The sequence below is a fragment of the Agelaius phoeniceus genome, chromosome 19, assembly GCF_051311805.1.
Source record: "Agelaius phoeniceus isolate bAgePho1 chromosome 19, bAgePho1.hap1, whole genome shotgun sequence".
Taxonomy (NCBI): Eukaryota; Metazoa; Chordata; class Aves; order Passeriformes; family Icteridae; genus Agelaius; species Agelaius phoeniceus.
The window spans coordinates 5479861-5504635 of NC_135283.1; the positions used below are offsets into that span (position 1 = coordinate 5479861).

General features: G+C 46.1%; 2 protein-coding genes across 3 annotated transcripts; one reads left to right on the plus strand and one right to left on the minus strand.

The window, feature by feature from the left end:
* Positions 1-240: 240 nt before the first annotated feature.
* Positions 241-16216, minus strand: NUP85 (nucleoporin 85). Of its 2 annotated transcripts, none has more exons than XM_077188138.1 (19): positions 13150-16216; positions 11031-11124; positions 10633-10795; positions 10211-10281; positions 9832-9875; positions 9016-9085; positions 8012-8133; positions 7554-7688; positions 7128-7250; positions 6670-6801; positions 6175-6281; positions 5810-5893; positions 5562-5627; positions 4930-5081; positions 4725-4842; positions 3323-3423; positions 1656-1807; positions 995-1081; positions 241-424 (listed from the first exon to the last, which is right to left on the minus strand). In XM_077188138.1, exons 1-19 carry the CDS (start codon positions 13180-13182, stop codon positions 323-325), a joined length of 1956 nt encoding a protein of 651 aa, XP_077044253.1. In that variant the 5' UTR covers positions 13183-16216; the 3' UTR covers positions 241-322. The 2 variants fall into 2 exon arrangements, with proteins under 2 accessions (XP_077044253.1, XP_054500784.1); XM_054644809.2 differs by lacking the exon at positions 13150-16216 and adding an exon at positions 11244-11500.
* Positions 16217-17150: 934 nt separating this feature from the next.
* SUMO2 (small ubiquitin like modifier 2) lies at positions 17151-24245 on the plus strand. Its single transcript, XM_054645244.2, has 4 exons — positions 17151-17428; positions 18757-18888; positions 21973-22044; positions 23557-24245. Exons 1-4 carry the CDS (start codon positions 17408-17410, stop codon positions 23617-23619), a joined length of 288 nt encoding a protein of 95 aa, XP_054501219.1. The 5' UTR covers positions 17151-17407; the 3' UTR covers positions 23620-24245.
* The last annotated feature ends 530 nt before the right edge of the window (positions 24246-24775 follow it).

Below are 24775 nucleotides of genomic sequence, written 5' to 3' on the forward strand. Positions count from 1 at the left end.
CAAAAATAGAGAGGTTGCCATTTCTAAAACCCTGCTGCTTTAAGAGGTGGCCTTCATTTCAGTTTTGGGTGTTATAGGCAAAGACAACATAAAACCCAAGGAAAAGCTGTAGTAAGGCTCACTTCACCAGACCAAGCTGGAACAAGCAGCTGTAACATTTTGATGCAGGTCCTTCATAAAAGGTTAAAAAAAAGCTTATGTAAAGTTGTTTTTGGAAGACAAGAACAAATGACCTAGCAATCTGCAAAACAAAACATTTATTCTTAGAAAAAGTCAGTTTATGTACAGCAAGCCCCAGAGGAGGAGGAACACCCTGCAGTCTTCAAGATCCTTCCACGGTGCCTTCTTTGACGATGACTCGTGCGAGGTTCCGTGCAAGGGCGAGTCTCAGCATTTCCACTTTGGTTGTCTCAACATCATCATCCTGCAAGGGAGCAGAGCCTGGGGTAGGGGACTGCACACAGCGATGAGCTGGTGCCATGGTCTGTCTCAGGGTTGGGAAATTGAAGATGCAGGTCAGTGAGAGGTATTTACCTGTTACAGGGACCTCCTGAGCAGAGCAAAACCTGCATAGCTCAACCCAAGACAGCACTGCCAAGCCTTTTCATTCCCTGGATGCTACAGGGCTTTGCATGTGCAGCAAATAGTTCCCTGTTCTGTGCCTGGAATGCTCAGAGCCAGAGCTGCTGGATGGCAACACCTCAGCTCTTCATTGCTCACGTAATGTGTAATTATTTATCTTGGAAAAGCATCACGGTCCAGTGCAAACCATCAGAACATGAGGAGTAGGAACATTCCTGCACTGGGTTCGTGACAGTCTCTTGTTGATGCTTCATTTGACTGCCCTGAACCCACTGTGCCAGCCTCTGGGACTTAGGCTGTGCCTCTCTTATGACCTCACCAGGAAATATAAATGCAAAGTTTCCCTCCCTGACCCTTCCCACGGCCCTCCTTGCTTCATTATCCAATTGTCCTCAGAACTGAACAGGGTTACCTGGAATTTCTGCTTGTCTGGATTCCCTGCTGTCAGGTCTTCCAGGCATCGCATCAACTCGTAAGTCTGCTCTGCTGAAAATATGACCTGTGGAAATCAAAGTTTTTACTGAAGAAGATTAAATTTAGAGACATCACACAGGCTGAGAAGATAGTGCAGTTGAAGAGAATGCTTTTACACTCCCACAGCTCCATTCTGACCCCTGAAATCACAGATCCAAGGATAATTCAGGCTGGATGTGACTTTGGGAGGTCTCTAGTGCCACCTCCTGCACCAAGCGGGGTCAGCTATGAAGTCAAAGTGACTGCTCTGGGTCTGTAATTGCTGAATTATTCTTTTCTTGATGGATCTTGAAGGAAAAACTGTGCTTAGAAGCACTGGAACAACCTTCAAGCCAAGTACCCAAAGGAGCTGAACACGGAGTGTGCTAAAATTACCAGAGCAGATGAATTCCACTGCTGTTGTAACAGCAGGGAACCAAAGTAAAGAGTCAATTTATCCCTTCCTGGGTCCCTGTATGTTCCCACTGCTGGGACACTTGGCACTGCCATGGACAGGTCCTGGCAGGAGTAGGGAAAGGAGGGTCACCACTTTGAGTTCCCTTGTCAGGAAAAAAGAAGAGGCCCTCTTGGGGGCTGTGTCAGTGTGAGCAGGACCTGACCTCCTTCTGCTCCAGCAGCGGGAGCGCATCCGTGAGCAGCGTCATCCAGAAGGAGCAGGGAGCGATGTGAGCCGTCATCAGCGTCAGCAGCAGCCGCGCCGCCTCCGCGAACCGCTTCTCGCCGTAGAGCCGGTGGAACTCCCGGTACTTCCCTGCCACAGGGTGGCAGAAAGGAGGCATCAGCAGCTGGGCCTTGGGAGATCCCTCTGCTCCCACAAAGAACCACCCCCAGCCAAAATGAGCCCAAAGCAGCCCCTCTGGGTTGGGAATCTGGTGCATGAAGGAAGGTGACAACAGAGCCTCCCTAAAAGGGCAGCCACACTCTGCTGCTGTTCTGGGTGAGCTTCAGGGTTTGCATCAGACTGGTCAGGGCTGCTGCTGCCCCAGGCTGAGTGTCTGCAGGGGAGCAATGAACCAGTGGCTTAGAGCAGAGAAAATGTCCTTTTTGAGGTCACAGAGTACCAGGAGGTCTGAAAAGCTGCACCGTCTTCCTTGGTTGTTTAAATGGAAACTGGAATCTCTGTCAATAGGGAAAGTTCTGCATTTGCTAAGAATTAGTGAGATCAATATCCAGCTTGACAGAAGTGGCTGAGGATGGAAGTGGGGCTCGTTCTGTATCCACTAAACTGTCACAATACTGGAAGTTAATGATTCCCATTCAGATTCACCTTGACTAATGCTTGAGCTCAAGGCAGAGACAGGGGGAAGCTGTCCAGCAAAGGTAACCAAAGGTTCTAAAAACCTTAAGGGAAAAATAGGCAGAAATATTTTCAGGCCTTTCAGGATTGTTTAGAAAGAGCAGAAAGGGAAAAGGCTTCTCTGGGGCTGACAGTTAGCAGATGATGCTGGGCATGCAGAGCTGAGGGATTACCAATTTGATAAGTCATGTTTAGCTTCTAGACCTAGTTCAGGATCAGCTTTAATGAACGAAAATCAGTTCCAGTTTTGCAAGCTGGACCAAGTGGAAACAGATAAAGCTCATGCTCACCCTCCCTGTAAGGCTGGTATCAGGTAGAGGGGAGTCAGTCCAATGCTGAAAGCTATTCCAAATTCCTATCAGATTCTGGCCTACTCACAGCATCGGAGAAATCAATTTCCTGTTTTGGTCCCTGAATCAAAGGCCACAGAGCAGCTGCAGGCAGAGGGGCAGGTTACCACAGCCTGCCTTGTGCCAGGCAGGAGAAGGAAGCTGTGGTACCTGAAGGAAATGAACTGGAGGCCCTTACTGTCTCTTGGCACAAGTGCTCAGTGAGAGGGCAGGGAGGGCTCTTGTTCCAGTGAGCTTGACTGGCACACTGAACCCACACACTGGAGACTCTGGAGACCTTGGTAAAATTATAACAAGGTAAACATAACTGAAACCAGTGGATTACTCTTCCAATGAACCCCCTAAGGCAGCATTTGTTAGTATTTCAGAGCCTCTCAAGGTAGTGATACAGTCTGGAAAAAGACTTGGGCCTGTCCTGCTCAGAGCAGAGCAGGGACCTGGTGTGAAGGCAGTGGTAAAGGCCACCCCTGGTGTACAAGCTGCATCCCAAACCACATTCACCATTTGCTTTCCCCTCATCACTAAACCAGGAGCCAGCCAGATGGAAGAAAGCATAAATCCAAGTAATCCCATGGAGTTCTCCACAGCAGAGCAGCATGGACCTGTAGGCAGCTCTCACCAAGGAATGTGAGCCGGTCACTGAGCAGCATGGACGGGCCCAGATTGTCAATGAGGTCCAGGTCAGAGAAACACCCCTTTTCACAATAGTCCTTAAGGAATCTGGGGAGAAAGTGGAACATAATAAAAGCTTAGAGGGGAGGACATCATCCACATCCATTCTGTGCCTGCTAATCCCCTCCCAGAAACCTTGACTGGACAGCTCAGTTCCATCTTAATCAACCTCCCCAAGGGATTCAGAAGTTTCTGGAAGTGGCCAAGGAACTGGTGTAATGTACACTTAACAGACACTTCATTGATTCTTCTGCATTCTGTGGTAGTTGAGATCTATTTTTTAAAAGGAGTAAATGAAGGAAGACAGGCAGGAAGCTGAGGCTGGTGGATGCAAAACTAACACTCTCAGATGATAACAAAAGCTCTGTTTTTCTGCTGTGTAAAAAAAGTTGATAAACAGCAGGAACAAAAACAATGCTAAAAGTTTTTCATCTGTTTTGCTACAGCCTCCATTATGCTGCTTTCTGCAGAGCTGCTTCCTGTGATTTTTTTTTATCCTTCTTTTGAAGGAAATGTAATGATTCCCACTCCCTCAAATAACAAACAAAAAACCCCCCAAACCTCAGATTAGCAATCTCTTACCACTCATTTTGTCAGTGTTGAAGACAGAGTGTTGTCTGGCCACCTACCCAGAGTGTAATTTCAAAATTATACTCTAACTATGCAGGGACTGGTCTCTGCCTATTTCCAATGAGCAAAACCCACACGACATGGATTGTTAGAGATAACAAAGCACAAAGAGTTGCCAGAGCTTTTGCTGAGGCCTGAGCCAAGTGTCAGTATTGTCCTCACTTTGATAACAACCCTCCCACTCCAGAAAAGGTCAGGAATTTTGAGAGGCTCAAACAAAGCCAGGGACACTCATTGATACAAATTTTTAGTAGAAACAATGAGATTTTTAGTAGAAATGTAGCTTAAGTGACTCCTACTGGCTTGTTTGGAGGTGAGGTGAACTTGATTATAAGTAATCTGCTGAATAAAGCACAGGTAAGGACTGTACTCCACCCAAATCAGCCCCCTGGGTCACTGTCTGGCCCATCAAACAGCTCTGTCACAGCAAGTGAAGGGTAGACGACAGAAGCTGTTGAAAGAAATGTTTATCCAAGTAAGGTCTAAGGGGGTTGGACTCTCATATAAAATCAATCTGTTTTGTCTCTAGATGTCAGGAAGGAAAACAACACAGGGAAGGCACAGCTGGGGGTACTGCAGGGGACAGCACCCAAGGGTGTTGTTTTCTGGTCCAGAAGAAGGTGCCTGGCCCCACCTGCAGCAGTGGGAGCTTTCCTGGCCCCTGACCCAGCAGCCACCCTCCCCGTCCCCCCAGGCCAGGAGCTGCTGCTCAGCCTCACCGGTCTGAGATGAGGGTGGCAAAGGCCGCGTCCTTGGCCCGGATGCTCCAGGACAGGGCCGAGCCCAGGCGGTTGTTCCGCAGAGCCTTCATGGCCATGATCTTACAGATGCTGCGCACTGGGGGAGCACACAAAGGAGGGCAGGAATTAGTGTCAGTGGGTTCAGCTGGAGCACTGAGAAACAGTGAGACTGAAAATGCACCACCTTGTTCATGCATCTGCCTCTGCTCACAGATCCTCAGCACCTTGAGGGCCTTCTGCTCCGTGCTGAGGGGGATGCGCTCGATGTGCAGCTCCAGGTACACCCGGCCGAACTCTGGGCAGTGGTCCAAGTAATCCACCCCCAGCTGCCATAGGCTGAGAGAGGGGAGAAATCACCACCATTCCAACCCTAGGAATCTTCAATGAGCACAACAGTAGAGCCCCAAGGAGAATCTGAGCCTGCATTAATAACTGTTAGCTGTGATTAACTTAGCATTCAGTCCTGAAATGGCTTTTCCATTCTACCTCATGCCAGTTCCCTGTAGTATAACTTTGGAATGCCACAACTTTGGAATATGTGCAGCTTTGGTAAGAGCTTCAGTGCAAGGCACTCTGCAAGGTGGCAGGAGTGGCTGTGCCCAGGTCATGGGGTGTGAAGAGTTCTAACAGACAGCTTTTGTCTCCATTTAGGAAGGGAAATGGGCCAATCTTGTACAAACCCTGAGGGACACCTCTGCTGAAATTCTAACAGTGGCTGCTCTAAGTTTTGCCCTTTTACTTCATGAACATGCAGTTATTTGTTTTGGCTGCCTCAGTCTAAGTCTGTCCTATAAGTAATAAAACAAAAGGTGATACCTGTGATGGGAGAAGAGTCCTGAGGCATACTCCAGCAGGAGGAATTCACGCATATTTGAACCAAAGCTGGAGGGAAACAGAGTAAATATTCAGGTATTATTATTTGCATCTCACTGGAAAAATGTGATTACTTTATTTCACAAGTAAATTTACACAAAATTTCTGCAGCATGTTTTCTTTTGGTTTTGTTTTTTCCTCTCTGGGTTATCTTAATCAGCTTTATTCAAATAATGCAAATAAATACTTACTAGAGATTATGAGACTGCAGGAGTTTGCAGTGATCCAACAGGTCAGTCAGATGAGCCACAAACCACCAGTTGCTCAGGACAATGCTGTGTTTGAAGCAAAAGAAAAAACTAAGCCTAACACTGCCAGGGACTGTGTCACGTTTTCCACAGGCATTTCTTACCAATACACAGCTCTGTTACAGTCCAAGGTCTGGCTGCAATGTCCCAGACCTAATGGAATACTTTTAATTGCTGCCAGCTTCACGTATTTTTGCGAAATTCTTTGCAAGGATGATCAGGGCTCTGTACCCATACCCCCGCCCCAAATTCACAGAAGGAATACTGTAGAACTAGAGAATCCCTTAAAAAAACCCTTAAAACTCAACCTGCATTCCTTGATCACTTGATGCATCTCAAATTCAAAGGCTGCCATTAAAATCATGTCTAGAGGCTCAGGGCTGCTCTCTCCACCCAGGAAGAGGTCCATACTAGACTGTGGAATGAGATGACAAGACATAAATGCAGAAGCAAGACATTGTTTGGATGTAGCAGTTATTTTATAGGAAATAAGAGGTCATAGAGGTTGAACACATTAACAAAAAGGAATTTTCCTCATTTTAGCATAGGGGACTGGGATAACAATTTGCAGGAACAAGACTGGCAATGTTATGACACTGAGAAGTGACCCATTGAAAAATGGGTCTTCAACAATTATTTGTCAGCTTTATCACTCTCCCAGTCCTTTTACAAACTCCAGATAACATCTTACAGGCATCTAGTTGCTGTAAGACTTTCCCCTATGTTTTTCTTTCAGTGTAGTAAGTTTTTCTTTCTTTTTGTGCCTGAAACAGTGGAGAATATTAGAATATTTTATTTCCTACCTGTGCATAGAAACGCAGCTCCATCGGCTTCACTGTCGGGTGGGAATACAGGAGCCGGGTGACGAGGAAGTGATACCAGGTGGTCATGAGCTCCTTCTTCTCCAAAATGGCATCCTCATCTCCCAGCAGGATCTAATGGGACAAAAACACAGCAGGAATGCTGCACACTCAGTGATGGGCACAGCTGCACTCCAGCTCTCCAGAGGCATTACTCTTGTTCTGCAAAGGTGAGGATTTATTCAAAATTACGTAACAAAAATCTTTCTCACAGCTCAGTTTCCAAATCAGCCTTAGGACCTTGGACAGGGAGAGAAACCCAACTACCCAGGCTGGCAAACCATCAACAGAGGACAAGAGACATATTAAAGTTACTTATGGCTACACTGGGTTCCTGAAATCCACAAGGATAGATTCAATACTTAAGTCCAAAGTTTCCTCTGTTCTCAGCAAAAACACACCTTGCAGATGGACTCCATGTGGGGATTGGAAGCAAAAGTTCCATCCTGTAGATACCGTTGACATTCCTCGTGCCAGTGCTGCCACTTCAGTTCCAGCTCTGTCAGAGTCTGGGTGTTGCCAAGCTGAGCAGAGGGAATAAAGGAATACATGAAATAAAGGAAACACCAAGTCAAATCACACTAGGCTTTTGGGCCAAATGTACAATCACTCCTGATAAAAAGCTAAACATGAGGCTGCCTGTCATCTTTCTGTGTTGATGTGCCACCCAACAGACTTTTATCTGAATTGTTGGGTCTTTGGGCAATTCAAGAACACAAATATTGTTACTGTAAAGGAGTAAGAGATGTTCTAACAAACTGTTACAGGGGACACAACCAGGTGGCTTTTCCCAACAAACTACATGAAAAAACACACTTTGTACATACACTGGGCACAGGCATCTTCTTCATCAAGTCATCCAAGATTTTGTACATGTTCATGGATGCGGGATTGGCACTGGCTTCCTTGGAGAGCAGGTGCCGTGCTTCATCCATCCGGCCTTGGAGCACAAAGACATCCACCTGCAAAAACCCCCTGTCCATGAGCTCCACACTGGGCAGGATTATGGAGTGCCCAGGAAAGGGATCATAGGGGCATTTTAACCTGTAATTCAGGCAAGGGAAGTGGAGTTAAAATGTTTAAACTGTAGGCACTGCTAATTCAAGTAACAGTGTAAGGCTTGACCTCTATGGGCCATGAAGGATGAAGATGGGAATGAGAATGGCTTCATCCTAAAGCCTACACAGGCAGACAGCAATGAGGCATTGTGTCCAGCAAGGAAGAGGAAGGAAAGCACAGACACGAATTCCTGTTGTTTAAGAATCTTCCAGGTGGTGATACTCACCACGTTCCAGAAGAGCTTGTGTTTGGATGGACTCTCACTGCTCAGAACTTCCCGGACCATGCTGTCCACGTCACACACGTGGAGCCGCACCCAGTCCAGGAGGCGCAGCAGGAGGGGCCCAGCTGTGCAGACAGATTTCCCTCTGTCAGTTCCCAGGGGTTGTTCCCAAACTGCTCTCACACATTTCGTCACAGTTTGATATCACTAGATGAGATTTACTGACTGGATTTCTACCTGCCACCCCCAAATTACAGAGTTCCTTAAGCAAAGAGGCCCTGGGAGCACCCAGCCTCTGGAAGGTTTTCCTGGGGCAACACGGTCCAGTAGAAAACCCAAACTTGGAAAAAATAAAAAGTGAGTGATCCAGATCAAAAATCATGTAATGCCAAGAGACAAACAGAATATTTCTGTTTATTTTAGCATCGTTTCGTTATTACTAACTGAATATGAGGAAGAAATTTGGCACTAGGTGATTAATTTAGGTTAAGTAATCTGTAATTTGTGAATCTCTTCTGAATTCTGGGACTGTGTAAGTAGCACATTTGTTTGCATAATATTATTTCCTTCAAAAATTATTTTCTACTTTAAAATGCCAATGTAAACAGACTGACTTCAAAAATGGCAACCTAAAGGAGTTGTATCAGAGCTGTGTAAATGTCAACTGGCATCGACACATTTGATGTTTAAAGAGATGTTTAAGCTTATAAATAAAATAGATTGGCACCAACTTTTGATATCCCTTCTCTTTACAATCTTTCTGACAAAGAAACAATTTACATCAGAGTGAGGAAGAAAAGTAGAAGGCAAATTGAATTGCTTGACATAATTCAATATAAACAAGACAATTAACTGAGGCAGAAGGGGTATTAAAAGGCTTATTGACACTCTGCATATCTCTAAAACATCAAACTATGACACAGTGAATATGATATACATTTTAAACAAATAAATATGCAAAGAACAAACCCCCATCAGTCTTTACACGAGGATAGTTCATGGCTCACCTGTAGCTGCTTCCACAAACAGAATCTCACACAGGTTCCAGATCAGCTCCATTGCAGAGAGAATGGAAACCTGAAGGAAAGCAGGGCCAAGTTTCAGAGCTAGTCATTATTCCAGTTGGGTTTTTTAACCACACAAAGGCATCTGCTGTCCACAGCAATCAGTTCTTACAGAGAAATATCATACTGACAGTTCAGACATAAAAATTAAAAGACACATACCAAAATTTCACACTTTTTTTGGGCAGAAAACACTAACACTGTGTAATGAAATGCAGCAATAATCTGTCACCAGTGAGCAACCTAACTGGTCTTATTTTCAGCCTTTCTGCACTTTTAAGACTCAATACAAACATCAAAGGAAGAAAGAGCACCCAATGAAGCAACATCACTATAGCTGCTAGGACAAAACTGGTGTGAGCACTCTGCTCCTCCCAGAACACTCCCGTGGATCTGACAGCTCACTGTGAACACAGTGAATAGAGGCTCAGATGCAGCTGATTGGAATCTTAGAGTTTGAGAGGTGAAACACCACACAGCAAGTCTGTTTCTTTCTGAAACTGTTCTTGTCAGCTTTGGGATGACAAGAAAACATAACATCTACAACAGCAAATGTGTTTACGACATGGCAGCAAATTGAGGTGTTGGGCATCTTTATTGTTTGAGAAGTACAGGAATTAACTATTTATTTCCATTTATTCTTGGTCATGAACTTTATTTTATACACAAGGCAGAGTTATATCTGAAGTGCCTGATGCCACAGTGGTGGCCTAGTGAATTCACCAGCCAGTAATCCACATTCAACCTGACAGGACTTACCTGAGTGCTGTACTGGCCTTGCAGGGCAGGGTCCCGGGTTGAAACTGAGGGAAAAACAAGGAAAGTCAAATAGGAACATATTTACATTTGAGAGTTGCTTCTGAGCTTTGATAGTTTTCCATATATCTGCCACATGAGATACGAAAAGGCTGCAAGTCCCCAGAAAATCAGTTACAACATAGTGGGAAAAAACCAGTCCGTGACCAGATTTACAAACCAACTTGGAAATCTCCAGCATGGAAACAAAGTCCTGGTAATTACTGAAACCTACACATGCTATTGTACAGCAGTTGCAATAAGTTACCATTACAATCCTACTTTCATAATTGCAACCGGTGTTTCCTTTCCCTGCAGTAAGAGAACAAACAAACAGACTTACCAGCTGCCTGGTGCATGTCCTCCATGCAGGCTCTTATCACTGACCGGTAGTTTTTACTCACTTGAACCAATCTGCCAAACACAAAAAGACTTTGGTTGGAGGGAGCTGTTGGAGTTTTAGTGTTATGTCCCCTACAGCCTTGCAAGTTTCTCTGCGGTAGCAACTCCCAGTACCTGGGTGGATCCATCTGGAATCAGTGACTGTGCCACACTCTACCAGCGTAGTTATTGGAAGGATCCGAGCCTTGATTTGTAAAATCCCCCCAAAACGGTCATTCTACCTGCCCCACTGCTGATTCCAGAGCTGGTAAAAGCAGCCTGGCCAACGGCACTTGCCTCACCGGAGGCGTTTAGCAGCCCGTGGCGCTGGCCCCCGGCTGGAGAAGGGGCAGCCGCTGCCTCCCACTCTCCCCATCCACTCACTGCGCCTTCCGCGACTTCCCCGCCAGTTCCTCCTCGCTCCGCTGCAGCCCCATGAAAATCCCGTGCGACTCGTTGAAGAGTTTCCGCAGGGTGTGGATGTAAATGTCCTGATCCCTGCGAACCACGAAGACGCGGGAGGAACTCGGTGCTCCATCCCCGGTACCTGCAACAGAGCCCGTCAGCGCCCGGGCAGTAGCGCCCGCGCTGTCCTCAACCCAGAATCGGGATGGGCATGGGGAGCGGACAGGCGTGGGGAGCGGGATGGGCATGGGGAGCGGGACGGGCATGGGGAGCGGGACGGGCATGGGGAGCGGGACGGGCATGGGGAGCGGACAGGCGTGGGGAGCGGACAGGCGTGGGGAGCGGGATGGGCATGAGAGCTGGGGAGCGGAACCCACCTGCGCGGCCGAACAGGGTCTCGCACACCAGCACCTCCGCGGGGCCCCAGGCGAAGCAGAGCTGCCGGGCCGACGGGTCCGCGCCCGGCACCACCTGTGGGGGCACGGTGTCCGTCAGCGGCGTCCCTGCCCCGCACCGCCCGCAGCCCCGCACGGCCCGCAGCCCCGCACCGCCCGCAGCCCCTGGCCTTGCCCTGCCCGCCCATCCCGCACCACGAGCGGCGGCTCCGTGTCCGGCTCGTCCATGGCGGCGGCCGCGCTGCTCCCGCTCCCGCTCCCGCCCGCCGCGGCTCCGGAGGCCCCTCCGGGCTGCCCGCGCCGCCGCCTGCGCGCCCCGAGCCCCCGCCCGGCCCGGCCGCTGCTGCCCCGGCGGAGGCGCCGCCCGGGGACGGGAGGGGACAGGCAGCGACCGCGGGTCTCCGCCGGCTCAGGGCAGGCACCACCGCTCGCCCCGGAAGCGCCGCCCGTTCCCGAGGCCCCGCCGGGGCGGGACGGACCCCGCTCCGCCCCTGCCCGAGCCACCTCCCTGAGGGCCGAGGCGGGCGTGGATTGCTCCGAGCGGGCTGTGGGGAATGGAGGGATGGGATGGGATGGGATGGGATGGGATGGGATGGGATGGGATGGAATGGAATGGAATGGAATGGAATGGAATGGAATGGAATGGAATGGAATAGATGGATGGATGGATGGATGGATGGATGGATGGATGGATGGATGGATGGATGGATGGATGGATGCCACCAAATCACAATCTGCCTTATTTTCTTGTCAGGACAGATTCAGGGCTGGGTGGGAGCATTGCTGGCCCCAGGTTTGTACTGCAGTGATGTAGTTGGTCAGTTAGCGTTCACAGATTCACCGAATAGGTCAAGTTGGAAGGATCACAAACTCAGGTCCAAATTCCCTGCTCCAGCAGGCTGATCTCAGAGTGCATGGCACTGGGTTGTGTCCAGACAATTCTGGAATATCTCCAGTGAGGAAGACCCCGCACCCTGTCTGATCTCTGTCCAAGTGCACAGTCACTAGCACAGTGCTGTTATCATGCTCATTTCATTGACTGATTGCTGTGTAACAACCCATGTCTCCTATTTCTTTATGCATGTCAAACACGTGCAGGGTGAGAAACCTCTGGGATGTTGAAGGTGATGCTCTCTGGAGCTCTTGGGCATTGATAAAGCTGACAAATCAAATTATGTGCTCTGACTTCAGTGAGTTGCCTGCAGGCTGGGGAAGGACTTGTAATGAAGCAGGATCGAAGCAGGAAGAACAGCTACTGTGCCTCACTCACTCGTTCACTCAGGGTCCAGGAGGAAGTTAATATCCCCTGGACACTGGACAGAGGTGCCTTCTGAGGCTGCTGGAGGCTCATCACCTTTCTGTTAACACTGAGAGCTCACCTACCATGGCATTCAACTCAATAACCTGGTGTGATAAAACACCAACAGCATGCTGCTCCTCTCCTTCCATTCTGCTCTCCTCCCCACTTCTGTGTACTCCTCACTTTTTGCCTGTGCTAGCCAATAAGCAAGTTCTTCAGCAATATATTTTTTAAGACAAGTATTAGCAGTGCAGTTTTGTTGGTCCTACAGCTGGAACCAGTCCCAGGACGCTCACTAAAAATTAACTTTTCAAGATAATGTAAATAATTTGCTGTCCTTGTATGACAAATGCTGCAACACTCCATGGCTAGATTGACCTTTTTTACTTATCAGTTGCTGCATCCATCATTTCCAATAAAAATAAAGCCAGCAGTTATCTCTGGGAAGAGCATGTCATGTAACCAGTCATGCTGAGAAAAGGAAGTGGTGTCTGCTCAGCTCAGAAGGAATGAATTTTTGCAGGTAGAACAAATTAAACATTCTGAAAGCTGCTTGAGAAACTGAAGACTCATCAATTTTAAACCCCTCACTGTTTATCATGGGTAAGGGCCTGTGTTTTGTTATTTGAAGATGTGCCTGTATTTTAATTTCTGCTGTACAAAGTCAAATTCACCTATTGTCTTACACAATGGTGCTGCTCTGTGCTGCAGACTTCTGAGGATGTTAGTGGGCCTTCCTAGATCCAGAATACCATTCCACACATCACTAAAAGGCTCTAGATGCAAATCAAAACTGGATACCTGAAAACCCAGGAGTACAAGGCCTCTTGCCATTGTTCCTCAAGGCTAAGGTGCTGCTTTTATAACTGCAGCACTTTCTTGTGAGTGGCAGAATATATTTAGAATATCCATGTAATACTGTGTAGAGATCCACCGTGTGGGAGGTGGATCTAGGAGTGGGACAGTGTCCTCTGCTGCTCCCAGGTCCATCTGTGTGAAGAGACACTGAAAGCTGGAACTCTTTGATCCTTTCCTGCTGTCTCTTGGCACACAGCGTCCATTTTGCTCACTCCCTAAAAAGGTCTGTGGCTTTTCATATCCGCAGCATCTGTTGTTCTTAAATGGATGATTCCTGTGGAAATCATCTTGGGAAAGGTGAGTTTTAGTATGAAATCTTGACATTTTTTTAGTCCTCTTGAACACTGGCTGGAGCTCTGCTCATACCTAGAAGGGAAACCTTCCTGCTCACCTCTCAAGGAGGCTTCTGTGCCTCTCCAGTCCATATAATTGAGCAGAATTGGGAATTTCCATGTCAGCATGGAACTTCACATTGCTCAGAAAGGCTTTGGGGTATGGGCTGTGGGTCCAGCAAGGGAAGCAAAGAGAAATTGTGTGGTTTACAGTCAGGAGAAAAAGAAAAAGAAAAAAGTCTGATGAGGATAGGAGTTACCACCTTCTGAAATAGGAGGTTTGGAAGCTATTTTGGGAACAGAGGGGATGATCAGCATCATGAACAGGGAAGGCACAGCACAGGCAGGGCTGCAGGGAAAAGGTATTTTCTATTCCCAGGGCTAAGCCAGAATTAATGAAAAGCAAAGCCTGAGTAAAGCACTCAGACCTGCAGGGTCTGAGCCAGTAACCCAACGCACTCACTCACACCTCCAAATTACTGTGTGCTTTCAGTTCTTGCCTTGGACTCAAGTGCAAAATAACACCCAGTTTTAAAGGGGCTGGAGTAGGTTTTGTAGGCTAATGCTTGCTGATGTGCAGGAGCACACACCTTCTGCCTGCAGCTGCTTTGCTGTCACAAAACAGGATGTTTTAAAATCCCAGCATGAAGAGCATATATATGGAATGCCTGTGTTCCCTACCCTCTCCATCAGAGGGCGGAGAATTAAGCCAAAGAGCTCTGCAAAATCTAGATTTCTTCCTTATAAAATTGCAGTACAAGAATGAAACAAAGTATGGAAATATTTTAAGAAACAGCACGTGGAATTTTTTTCTCCCAGAGATGGAATTTCTCAGGAATTCTCACTGTGACGCTTCCCCATTCAGTTCCCTTCAGCTTGGTGCATTGAAGAGGAGGAGCTCAGAGGGACAAAAAGCTTTGCTTTGCTCCCCTCTGCTGCAGCCCGGACCCTGCAGGAGTGGGGCCTTTGTAGTTCCCAGTGTGGCTTCTCCCCCCGCTGCTCACTCCCAGTGCTGCTCTCTGGCCAGTTCCTTTGCAGGTTTTAGCACTGATTATTGTCAGCTCCAGTTTCTCAGTTTCCTCCGTTGCTATGTAAAAAGAAAAGCCACACAGAGATGAGGTTTGTATAAACCTGCTCTGTGATTTGGGATCTGTTTGATTGGTGGTGAGACCAGTGCTGGTGCAGCTGAAGCCATTTTCAGCTTTTCTGAGCACATCTAACTCCCATATGTTCTCACAAATTCTAGAGTATTTTCCTGTCTTTTTTAGCACACTTGTTCTATTTGTGATGCTGCCTTAATATGTGTCTCACTTGGTGCCATTCCTGCCTTCAGTTCTTTGATGCCACGCTCAGGCCTTGGCCAGTTTCATCCCATCTTCCCAAAAAAATCCTCCTCCTGGGCCTGCAGCACAGGGATCTTCAAGGAGGGAGGGGGAAGAGTGACAAGAACAAAATACAACAGGACCATCAAGCCCCATGATGCCCTTCCACACTTCTCTGTGACGTTGCATCATCTGTAAAAATAGAACTTAAGGTCCATTGGGAATCACAACTCAGCTTTAGTTCTCAGAAGTATCCCATGGGTTTGTAGTTTTGCTTTAAAAAGCTCTGGATGAGATAAAAGGGTGGGGATTAAGGTGCTTTATTTCCTTTTTCTCACTAGTAGTTCTACTTCTTAGTGGTGATGATAGACTTGAGAAGGTCCAAACCAAGTTGGCCATTGCTTTTCAGAGCTCAAATGAAAGAAGAAGGGAGATCATAGAAGCCTGAGGCATCAGACATGAAGGGGGATTTGGGTAGAAGTACATGGTCTTCCCAGCCAGGGTGCTTCTCACCTCCCAGTACCTTAAACAAATAGAAACATAATAGCATGAGTAATTAAACACAGAGAAAATAGGCAGGATCAACTGATTGATCTTTTGATGATAAATCAAGTAAATTGACACAGGTAGGAGTGGAAAGCAGAGCACAGAGGATGATCTGTTTGAATCGCAGTCACAATTTGAAACAGCATCTCTTGCCTTCTTGGGTGAAACTGAACATGTCTGTGTCTGGGGTTTTTTCAGAATTTACTCACTAAGACTCTTCGGGAGGAAGATACTAAAAGGTTCTATGAAATTTCAGGCTAAATTTTGGACTACAAGGGATTGTAAAAGACCACTGCTCATGTTTTGTGGAAGCTCAGGTGGCTGCCTGGGACATCCTCCTGCCTCATGGCTGTGCCATTTTATTAAATGGGGACTTGGATAAAGGCTTGGTTTCAGCTTCCTCTCCCCAGTTGGTGTTACTCTTCTGCAATTTCCAGAAAATGGCAGGAAAAATCCAATCTGTGCTCAGAAGGAGAGAGCTGGAATGTGAAGTAACATGACAAAAGCAGAGCAGAGGGACCAGAACTAACAGTGAAAATCAAGTCTGCAGCTCTGCCTGTAAGTGAAGTTTCTCTTCAGTCAATATTTCACTATGTGAGCAATTTATTCTGGACAAGGAACATCTCTGAAATGGCGCAGAAAGTTTTGTCCTGCCAGGAGCAGGGGGTGTGTGACCACTCGACTACCTTGGTGTCATGACTCAGAGTGCTCCCACATGGAGCAGCACCAGTGTGGAGTGATGCTCACTTGGAAAATCCATCCCTGGGGGATCAACAGGGATTGTTTTTGTGATGTTTCTCTTCCATCTATGTGATGTAGAGAAGCATTTGACAAATGCTGGTGGCAAGTGTAATGCTGATGATAAAAGGCACAGGAACTGTTTTGTGTGAACCTGTGAAATCTCTGGAGTTATTGAGAATTTCCTCCTCCCTTCCATGGAATGAACTTTAAGAAATTACATCATTGGTGGCTCTGATTCATGTAGAGTAATTGTTGGGGGGCTGCAGGTGCTCAGTTCCCTCACAAGACATGGCATCTCTCCCAGGATAACCCCTCCTCACAGGGACAGCCCAGGGTTTTGGGGATCTGCCACGCCATCATTGTCCTCCATACCACAGTGAGGGGCACAAGCAGGAGGGAGAGATTTGATGAGGCAGAGACGAGGGAGAACCACAGCTTCAACGAGGTCAGAAAAGGTCTCTGAGATCAGCAAGTTCAACCTGTGCCCCAAAACCACCTTGTCAACCAGACCATGGCACTGAGTGCCACGTCCACTCTTCCTTTAAACACCTCCACGGACAGAGACTCAGCACCTCCCTGGGCTGCCCGTTTGTCCAGGAAGGTGTGTGCAAAGAACGCCGTGTGAGGCCCTGAAGGGGCACTGAAGGGGCTGTGGCAGGCGGCCCAGCGGCTTTGAGGAGATTTGAGGGCACTTAAGATTTGAGGGGGCCAAGGATGCTGGGGCTGGCAGGGGAACTTCTGTTCGGGAAGGGCACGGTGCAGGGCACGGTGCGAGGCGCGGTGCGGGGCACGGAGGGCGGCCCGGCGGCCATTTTGCGAAGGACAATGCCCGCCGCGCGGGGCGGGGCAGAGGCGCGCGCACGCAGCGCGCGGGCAGCGCGGCCGCGGGCGCGCGCGCACCCCTCCCCTCCCGCCGCCGCCGCCGCGTTATGTAACGGCCGCGGGGCGCGCGCACGCTCCCTCCACCGCCCCTTCCCCCTCCCTCCTGCCTCACCCCCCCAGCCCGGGCCTGGCTCCGCCCCCTCCCCGCGCGCCGGGACCCAATGGGCGGCGGGAACGCGCCCGGGGGGGAGGGGAGAGCGCGGCGGGTGCGCGCACGCACAGCCGCGGGGCCGCGCCTTGCCCCGTACGTGCGCGCTCCCGGGCCCCCCCGCCTTCCCCTCTCTCTGTGTCCCTCTCTCTCCTTCTCTCCGCCGCGCTCGGCCGGCTCTGCCCCCCCTTTGTGCGCGCTCCGAGCCGCCCCCGCATCGCCGACTCGCCATGGCCGACGAGAAGCCCAAGGTGAGGCCGGCGCGCTCCGCAGCTCCCGCCGTCGCGCTCGGCCCCTCAGGCGGCGGCCCCGGCCCGCAGCCCCCGCGCCGCCTTTGCGCGCCATTTTCCTGCGCGGGTGGGGGGGGCCGAGGCCGCGGCTCCCGGGGCGGGCGGGGGATCCCCGGGGAGAGGGGGAGCGAGCCCGGGCCGCCTTCCCGCCCTCCGCGGGGAGAGAGGCAGGTCTGGAGGCGGTTGCTGCTGCCTTCCTCCTCCTCCTCCTCCTCCGCGGCCGCAGCATCCCCGCCGGCTGCCTCGGCAGCCGCTGCCCTCACGGTCCCCGCACGGCTCCGGCCCCTTTGTGCCGCCTCTGGCCCCGCTCGGGGCCGGGGGGGCCGCGGGGGCTCCGCTCCGCACGGCAGGAATTAACAGAGGCCGCCGCCGGGGGGTTGGCTTTTTTTTTTCCCTTTTTTTTTTCTTCCTTGGCCTTTTTTTTTTTTTTTTCCTCTCACCCTTCCTTCCTTTTTTTTTTTCCTCCCCCACACTATTTTCAAACCGAGTTCGAAGTGGCGGAGGGCGCGGGGCCGCGCGCGGGCTGACACATGGCGGGACCCGGCTCCCAGCAAAGAGCGAAAACAAAGCTGGAACTGGGGGTGCCGGAGAGCCCCGGGGCGGGACAGCCCCGATCCCCGGCCCTCTGCCCTGAGGCCCGGCCCGAACACGAGGGACGGAGCTGGAAGTTGATCCTCCGCAGTTTTCCGCTCCGGGAGGGTCGGGCTGCTTGATGTGGAGTTTTTTTAAACATTTTCTGAAGGAGAAGACCTGGCCTGTTTCAGGTTTTATCACCGTTTGAAACATGGCCCTTTAAAGTATCTGCAAAGTTTTTTTTAATAAGGACATCAAACGGTAGGAAAAAGTTTGAGGTGCAATGAGAAAGAGCCTTGCTGCTGGTTGGGAGCACAGTTATAACAGATCATAGTAATAACATGGGTAACTTAATTCCATTCAGTGGGAACACTGGTGTTGCATATTGTTGTGCTTTTGATAGAAATAACTTTTTTTTTTTAATCTGTTTTGAATGCCTGGCCTGGTGGTCGTTCTTCATTGCTAAATTTCCAGTCTACAGAATGACAGCTAATATCAGATTTTTTTTTTGTATGTGGCTTTTTTCCTTTAAATTTTCAACTGAAAAGTGCTGACCTTTATTCCCTAATTCAAGGTTTCAAGTCAGTAAACAGCTTTAATATCTTTATTTCCTCCTTTTCAATAACCTGTTGCACTTCGGTAAAATGTGAACTTCTTGTTTCATACCTTTTTTAAAAAGTGTTGGTTATTTTTTTTTTCTTTTATTTCCTCCACAGGAAGGAGTGAAGACTGAAAACAATGACCACATTAATCTGAAGGTGGCAGGGCAAGATGGGTCTGTGGTGCAGTTTAAGATTAAGAGGCACACACCACTTAGTAAACTAATGAAAGCCTATTGTGAACGACAGGTATGATCTCAGGAGAACGGTGTCTGGGGGAGAGCTGCTCTCCACAGGGATAGAGGAAAACAGTTGAAGTCTTAAAACTTAAGTAAATACACAAAATGATAGAGATGGAACAGAAACTAATTGTGCTGTAAAGTGCTGTCCTTGGGCTCTGTTACAGGGTGGACTGAGAGGGTTGTGGCAGGAAATGGGTGAAATAAAGATCTGTTGTCATTTATGAAATCTGTATTTATAGGTGGAGGCTTCTGGGAGGTAACTGCTGCTCTAATGCTCAGAAATATTCGTGTGGAAAGGGTGGATTTGGGATGAACTTAGGGGAGAGAGAGTTAAGTGATAATCAGGGATTTTTATAGCTCTGAGTGACTTCTTGGACTGGTCATTGGCTTCTGATTTATTAGCTTAATTGTACTGAGAAGATACCTTGAGAAGGAGCTTGTACATTTAATGATGAGCTTTGTTTTTTCTCTTGTGTCCTGGCTGACAAATGAATCTTCTGAGAGACACACACCCCATGTATTTGCTGATGTGGTGGCAGCTGTAGCCAGTCTGTGAGGCTGCAGGCAGCTATTGCAAGTTTTAAAAACACCTGTTCAAGTTGAGCTATGGAGCTCTTCCTTCTGAAGCTCCTGATTTGGGAAATTTTGTCTCTGTTATCTGCGATATTTTTTAGTGACTATCTGCCTTCAAAAAGTTCTACCTCTACAAAAGTGTTCAGAATTAGTGAATTTTTAATTTTTTTAAAGCATAAATACTCAAGGATACTATTACATACAATAAAGTCAGTATAAGATACTGGTGCAGCTATTTCATCACCAGGAAAAACCCCTGTGATTCACATAGAGAGGGGTAAAACCTCTTTGGTTTGCCCTGTGCCACAACAGAATAAAAGTAAAGACAGGAAAAATTAGCTCTTGCTGAACATGTGAATGTGTTCTTGTATGAGTGTTCTGCAGAGAAATTAGTGAATGTTGGAAGCTGTGAGTTTGTTTTTCCTACCTCAGTCATATAAACTCTTGTTCTATTTTGCAAATCACTGTGTTGCTTTTTCCAGTCATAGAGTACAGTTATATCTGTCTTTCAGGGAATTTGAGGATTGGTTGTCTATGAAGTCCTGGCATAAAAAAATTTTAAAGTATCATTCATCCTTAGTTACTTTTAAGCAAGCAAAAGTAATATTCCAAGTAATATTCCAAATTGTCTTAGATTGCCAAAATGTTTACTCTGTTTAAAGAAAAACCAAACCAAAGCCAGCAAAAAAAAAAAACAAAAAAACCAACAAAAAAAACCCCACCAAAACAATAAACAAAAAACAAAACAAAACTAACCCAGGTATCAACTGGAGGAAAAACATCGGTAAATCTTGAGAATGGGAGACATTTTTTCTGATCTTAGTTTTAAGCTACGAAGTATCCAAAGAATATTTTTGTGGATGTGGATTTGTCTTTAGGTGCTTACTTCTGAAATTTTGCTGCATGCTTTCGAACAAAAAAACCCATAACCCATTTGTTCTGCATGTCTCTAAAAGTTAGATTTTTTTCATGTATTTATTTACCTAACTAGTACACCCGAACTTAAATCCTTAATTTTGGAGAGGTGATAGAGAACTTAGCAGCTATAAAGGATGATAATCATGTGTTGTGTGTAGTAGATCTAAAATGGAAGTAACTAAATTTGACTGACCTGTTGAGAAGATCAAGACTATTTGTGATTAAGTGGTGAAAAAATCATCCATGGACCATACTTCATGTTTTGTGGACACTAAACTCACCAAAGGACAGTTTTTCAGTATGTTTTCAGCTAACATTTATTTAGCTCATAAAGTTGTTATGAACCTGGAAAAAAACAACACTCTGGGAATAGGAAATACATGTTTCAAGAAACACAATGTCAGAGCAAAGGGCTCAGAGCAAATGTTGCTGTGCAGAAATGTGTTGCTGCCATGAGACTGAGCCACACACTTCCTTAGACCAGATGATGTTCTGAGTGAATGCTGCAGTGTCCTGATCATGCTGGAGAAGGCATTTTGCTGTGAACCATAAAGTTAATAAAAAAAAGTTTACTCACATTTATTAAAATATTTTTCCTGACAAATCTACTCCTCAGAAATAATTACTACATTGTTTTCTGTTGTGTGTGACATCCGCTCTTGCCAGGCTGAATGGAGGCTTCTCTTCTAACTCAGAGATGCCAAAGCACGACCCTGCAATCCATTGGATTGCCTTCAAAACCAGATTGGGCTCTTGGATAGTTAGATACTCTGGAGAGAATGGATAGAATTGGAAAGGAGGTTTGTATCCCCAGATGTCTCTGACCTGCCTTTGCAGAATGCATGGTGCTGTAAAATACCTTCAAACACTCACTGGTGATTGTGGAGCTGATGTTATCAGTAGGAGAGGTTAGTTGTTACTCCCAAGTTACATTTTTCAGTCTGTTGGCTCGGGTGGGGATGAGAGATACTCTTTTAGGGATGGAAGAGGTCAGTAAAATGAGTGTTGTGTGGTGGTAGAAATGCTTATCCAAAATACTGGCTAATTTCTGGAAGTAGAAAATTCCTTTATTTTTTCCATCTGTGCATGGAAAAACTTGATACATAGATTTCTTTATAATAGGAATTGGAGGTTAAAAAGTTCCCATTTTTTACTCTTTGCTGCTGCAGACTAATTTCGTTGTTGCATTTTTGGAAGAAATATTTTAGAATACCTTTGTTTTTGGAGAAGATCAAAAAGGAGAGTTGGGTGTCATTGTTGGACATTTATTACCCAGAGTGTTGCACCTAGTTCTTAAGTGAATTACTCAAAAGCACAGTAAACCTGCTGGCCTTTGGGGTGTTCAGAAATGGCTTTATTTTAACTTAGTCAGTGGGGGCACTGTTGCTTCTCATGAATTGTTGGACACAATGCAGTGTTTAATACAAAACAGATTGCAGGGATTTGGAGTGAAATGCCTAAAAGTCAGGGCATGAGGGAAGGATGGAATCTCTGGTGGCTTTTAATGATGGTGCTGCAATTCACTAACAAGTTCAAGAGTAAACTACTGAGAACTTTAACACCAGGTTTATTTCCCTTTGTGTTGTTTCTCTTTGTCCAGGGGTTGTCAATGAGGCAAATCAGATTCCGGTTCGATGGGCAGCCAATTAATGAAACAGACACACCTGCACAGGTAAACCGCACAAGCAAGGCTAAAGAACTATTTGAAATTTGCTGCAGGAGTTGATGCTTCTGTTTCCTATTAAATATGTATGTATATGTGTATATTACTGATAGAACTGGATCTTTTTTACCATTATTTTGGTGTAACTACTTTAGGATAATTAGAAATGGAATCCAGGACTTGTGGTGTTTTGAATAATAAATCTGTATCACTGTAGTAATAAAACAGAAAAATTAAGTACAGTGTACAGATGGTGAGCCCTGTAAAACTTTCACTTTATTGATTCATGGCTCTGAGACAAGGATGGTAAGTTAAGAATTGAGTTTTTCTTGAAGCAATGGCTTTATTTTTTATAAAAAAGCTTGCCAGGATGTTATCAGAGGGATCCTGTTTGCAAGCTTGCATTTGTAATACAAAAGTAATTTCTGTTGTTTGTGATCTGAAACTGTTTCAGTAGCATGGAATTGATGAAGATGGTGAAGTTTGGGTTTTCTGTAAGTGTTTGAAAGAAGGCCATTCCAAGAACAGAATGGTTCCCTGTGGCCCTGGAGCATTTTTCTGTCCTGCTCCATGAAGCTGTGTTTAATCAGCCTGTCTAAGTGATAGTTTTATCTGCTGTTCAGAACCACTTGTAATGAAATAAGGGACTTCAGTTTTCAGTTCTGAATTTTCCGAGCTGTTGCTTCAAAGATTGTGCCTCTTGTGGCCCAGTGTATGCAACTTTTTAATTTGCAATACTGATAATTGAGGCAACAGGATGAGTTTTCTTTTCCATTCGTCTTTTGCTTAAGCTTAGACCAGTCTGTTATAACTGTGGTAAATGGCATAGACCAGTCTGTTTAGAAATATAACTGAGTCTGTTTAGAAATATAACTTGAATTAGTTATAGCAGCTCCAGTTTTGGTACAGATTTTATCAGTAGGTGCCGTTAACATCCCAGGAATATCAACTGTAAAACTTAGGGTGAAAAAAGAGAATGATATTAATGAAGTATTGCTGTTCTTCACTGGCAGTTTTACATGGTTACATGCCAAGTACTTTTAATTTTTGTGCTTACTGATCCTTGGTTTTACTGCCTGGTTGGGCAGAGGCTTTAATTCCAGGCTGCTTCCCCATTGCTGTAGCCATTTGAGCAGCAGCAGCCAACTGGAATTGTGGCAATGTTTTAAGGTAAACTGAGGGAGTAAATAGGAGAACAAAGGTGCAAGGGCAAAGCAGGCAACAGAAATCAAATGTTATAAATCAGTTTCTTAGGAGTCACACAGTGTACCCTGAAGTTAGTACTAGAATTCATTCTGGGTCAACAGTTATCAATTGGCATTTTTTTTCTGTGCAGTTTCTTTGGTTTTGACTTTAGTGAGTTTTGTTAAATGTACAAAAGGGTGGTGGTGGAGGGGAGTGGGGCTTCTCTGGTTAAGTTGCATAAAAAGTAAACATAAAGTCACGAACTGTAAGAACAACCCAGGCTGCTGTAGAGATGTGAGAAGAGTTGAAAGCCCTTTTTTCTTTTTTCTGCTGTAGTTGGAAATGGAGGATGAAGATACAATTGATGTGTTCCAGCAGCAAACAGGAGGAGTTTACTAAAACAAACACACAAAAAAGAACCTGCTACTTTCCTCTCCAGAACTGTGCTCCCACAGGCAACACTTCACAATTAGGAAAATGAGACTTGGTTCAGCCACATCCTGACTACTGCAGTATAGTTTTCTCTCTTCTCTCTGATTTTTTTTCTTATTCCTTTTATTGTACATAAAGTAACTGGTGATGTGCACAGGCATAATGCATATTTTTTTTTAACTAAATGGCCAATGGTATGTTTTGATCAACATTTAATGGAGATGGGGTGGGAAAACAAACTGGTTCTGTGAAAATGCCCCTCTCTCCGTTAGTGGCATGCTCCTTCTACTTTTACAGAATCACAGAATAAGCCGAGTTATCTTTATATTCCAGTAAGTTATTTTGCTCTCACTGTTCAAAAACAAAAACCTTGCATACCTTGTTTGATTGGATAATTTCAATGTTTTTCTTTTATCATTGTAAAACCAAGGGCAATTTTATAACTTTTTTGTACGTAGCTGTTACATGTAGAGCAATCTCTGTCTAAGTAGGGGTAAATTACTCTTTAAAAAAAAAAGGAAAAAAAAGTCCTAGATAGTTTTCCCTTCAAGTAAAACGTCTTGTTGTTTAAATAAACTTCTTGTTTAAAATAACCAGTTTTCTTTCTTTTTCTGTGGAATAATAGTACTCAGCAGCTGTATTTCTTTCTCTGCAGCACTTTATGCTTCTCAAATCTCAGCTTTCTCTGTGGTAAGTAAGCATAATTCCCCCCTGTCTAGGCAGAAGACTGTTGAAAAAGGAAAGGCTTCCTTGAGATCTGTCAGTCAGCAGTTGAACTGGAAATAGAAGTCAGTTTTCTCTTATTTTGGTTTATTTTGATTTTTTGGTGAATGTTCTGCTAAGCCAAAACTGATTGATTAGGCAAACTGCAAAATACTGAACTACTTAATAATGCCTTTGGGTTGAGCTCTTCTTGTCAGTCTTTATTAGAAGCATCAATATTGTTGTTACAGTAGTTTATTTAAGACTCTGTATTTGAATGCTTATTGATGTAAACATCAAGTTAAAGAGAGCAAATAATTTCATTAATCGTTCAGTTTACCATGGTATCAAATGGGAGCTGCTTGGAAATGTAAAGCAAAAATAAAAAATTGAGTTCTGGTTTTGGGTGTATTTAGCTATG

What these genes read in the sequence shown, in the direction of transcription:
- NUP85 (XM_077188138.1), bottom strand. Translation starts at nt 13,182, where the DNA reads ATGGCAAGAGGCCTTGTACTCCTGGGTTTTCAG. An exon ending in GGGAAGTCGCGGAAGGCGCA is followed by an intron (nt 10,282 to 10,632) that starts GTGAGTGGATGG and finishes TGTGTTTGGCAG; the next exon opens with ATTGGTTCAAGTGAGTAAAA. An exon ending in AGAAGATGCCTGTGCCCAGT is followed by an intron (nt 7,251 to 7,553) that starts GTATGTACAAAG and finishes CCCTCTGCTCAG; the next exon opens with CTTGGCAACACCCAGACTCT.
- SUMO2 (XM_054645244.2), top strand. Translation starts at nt 17,408, where the DNA reads ATGGCCGACGAGAAGCCCAAG. An exon ending in TGGCCGACGAGAAGCCCAAG is followed by an intron (nt 17,429 to 18,756) that starts GTGAGGCCGGCG and finishes TTTCCTCCACAG; the next exon opens with GAAGGAGTGAAGACTGAAAA. An exon ending in AAACAGACACACCTGCACAG is followed by an intron (nt 22,045 to 23,556) that starts GTAAACCGCACA and finishes TTTCTGCTGTAG; the next exon opens with TTGGAAATGGAGGATGAAGA.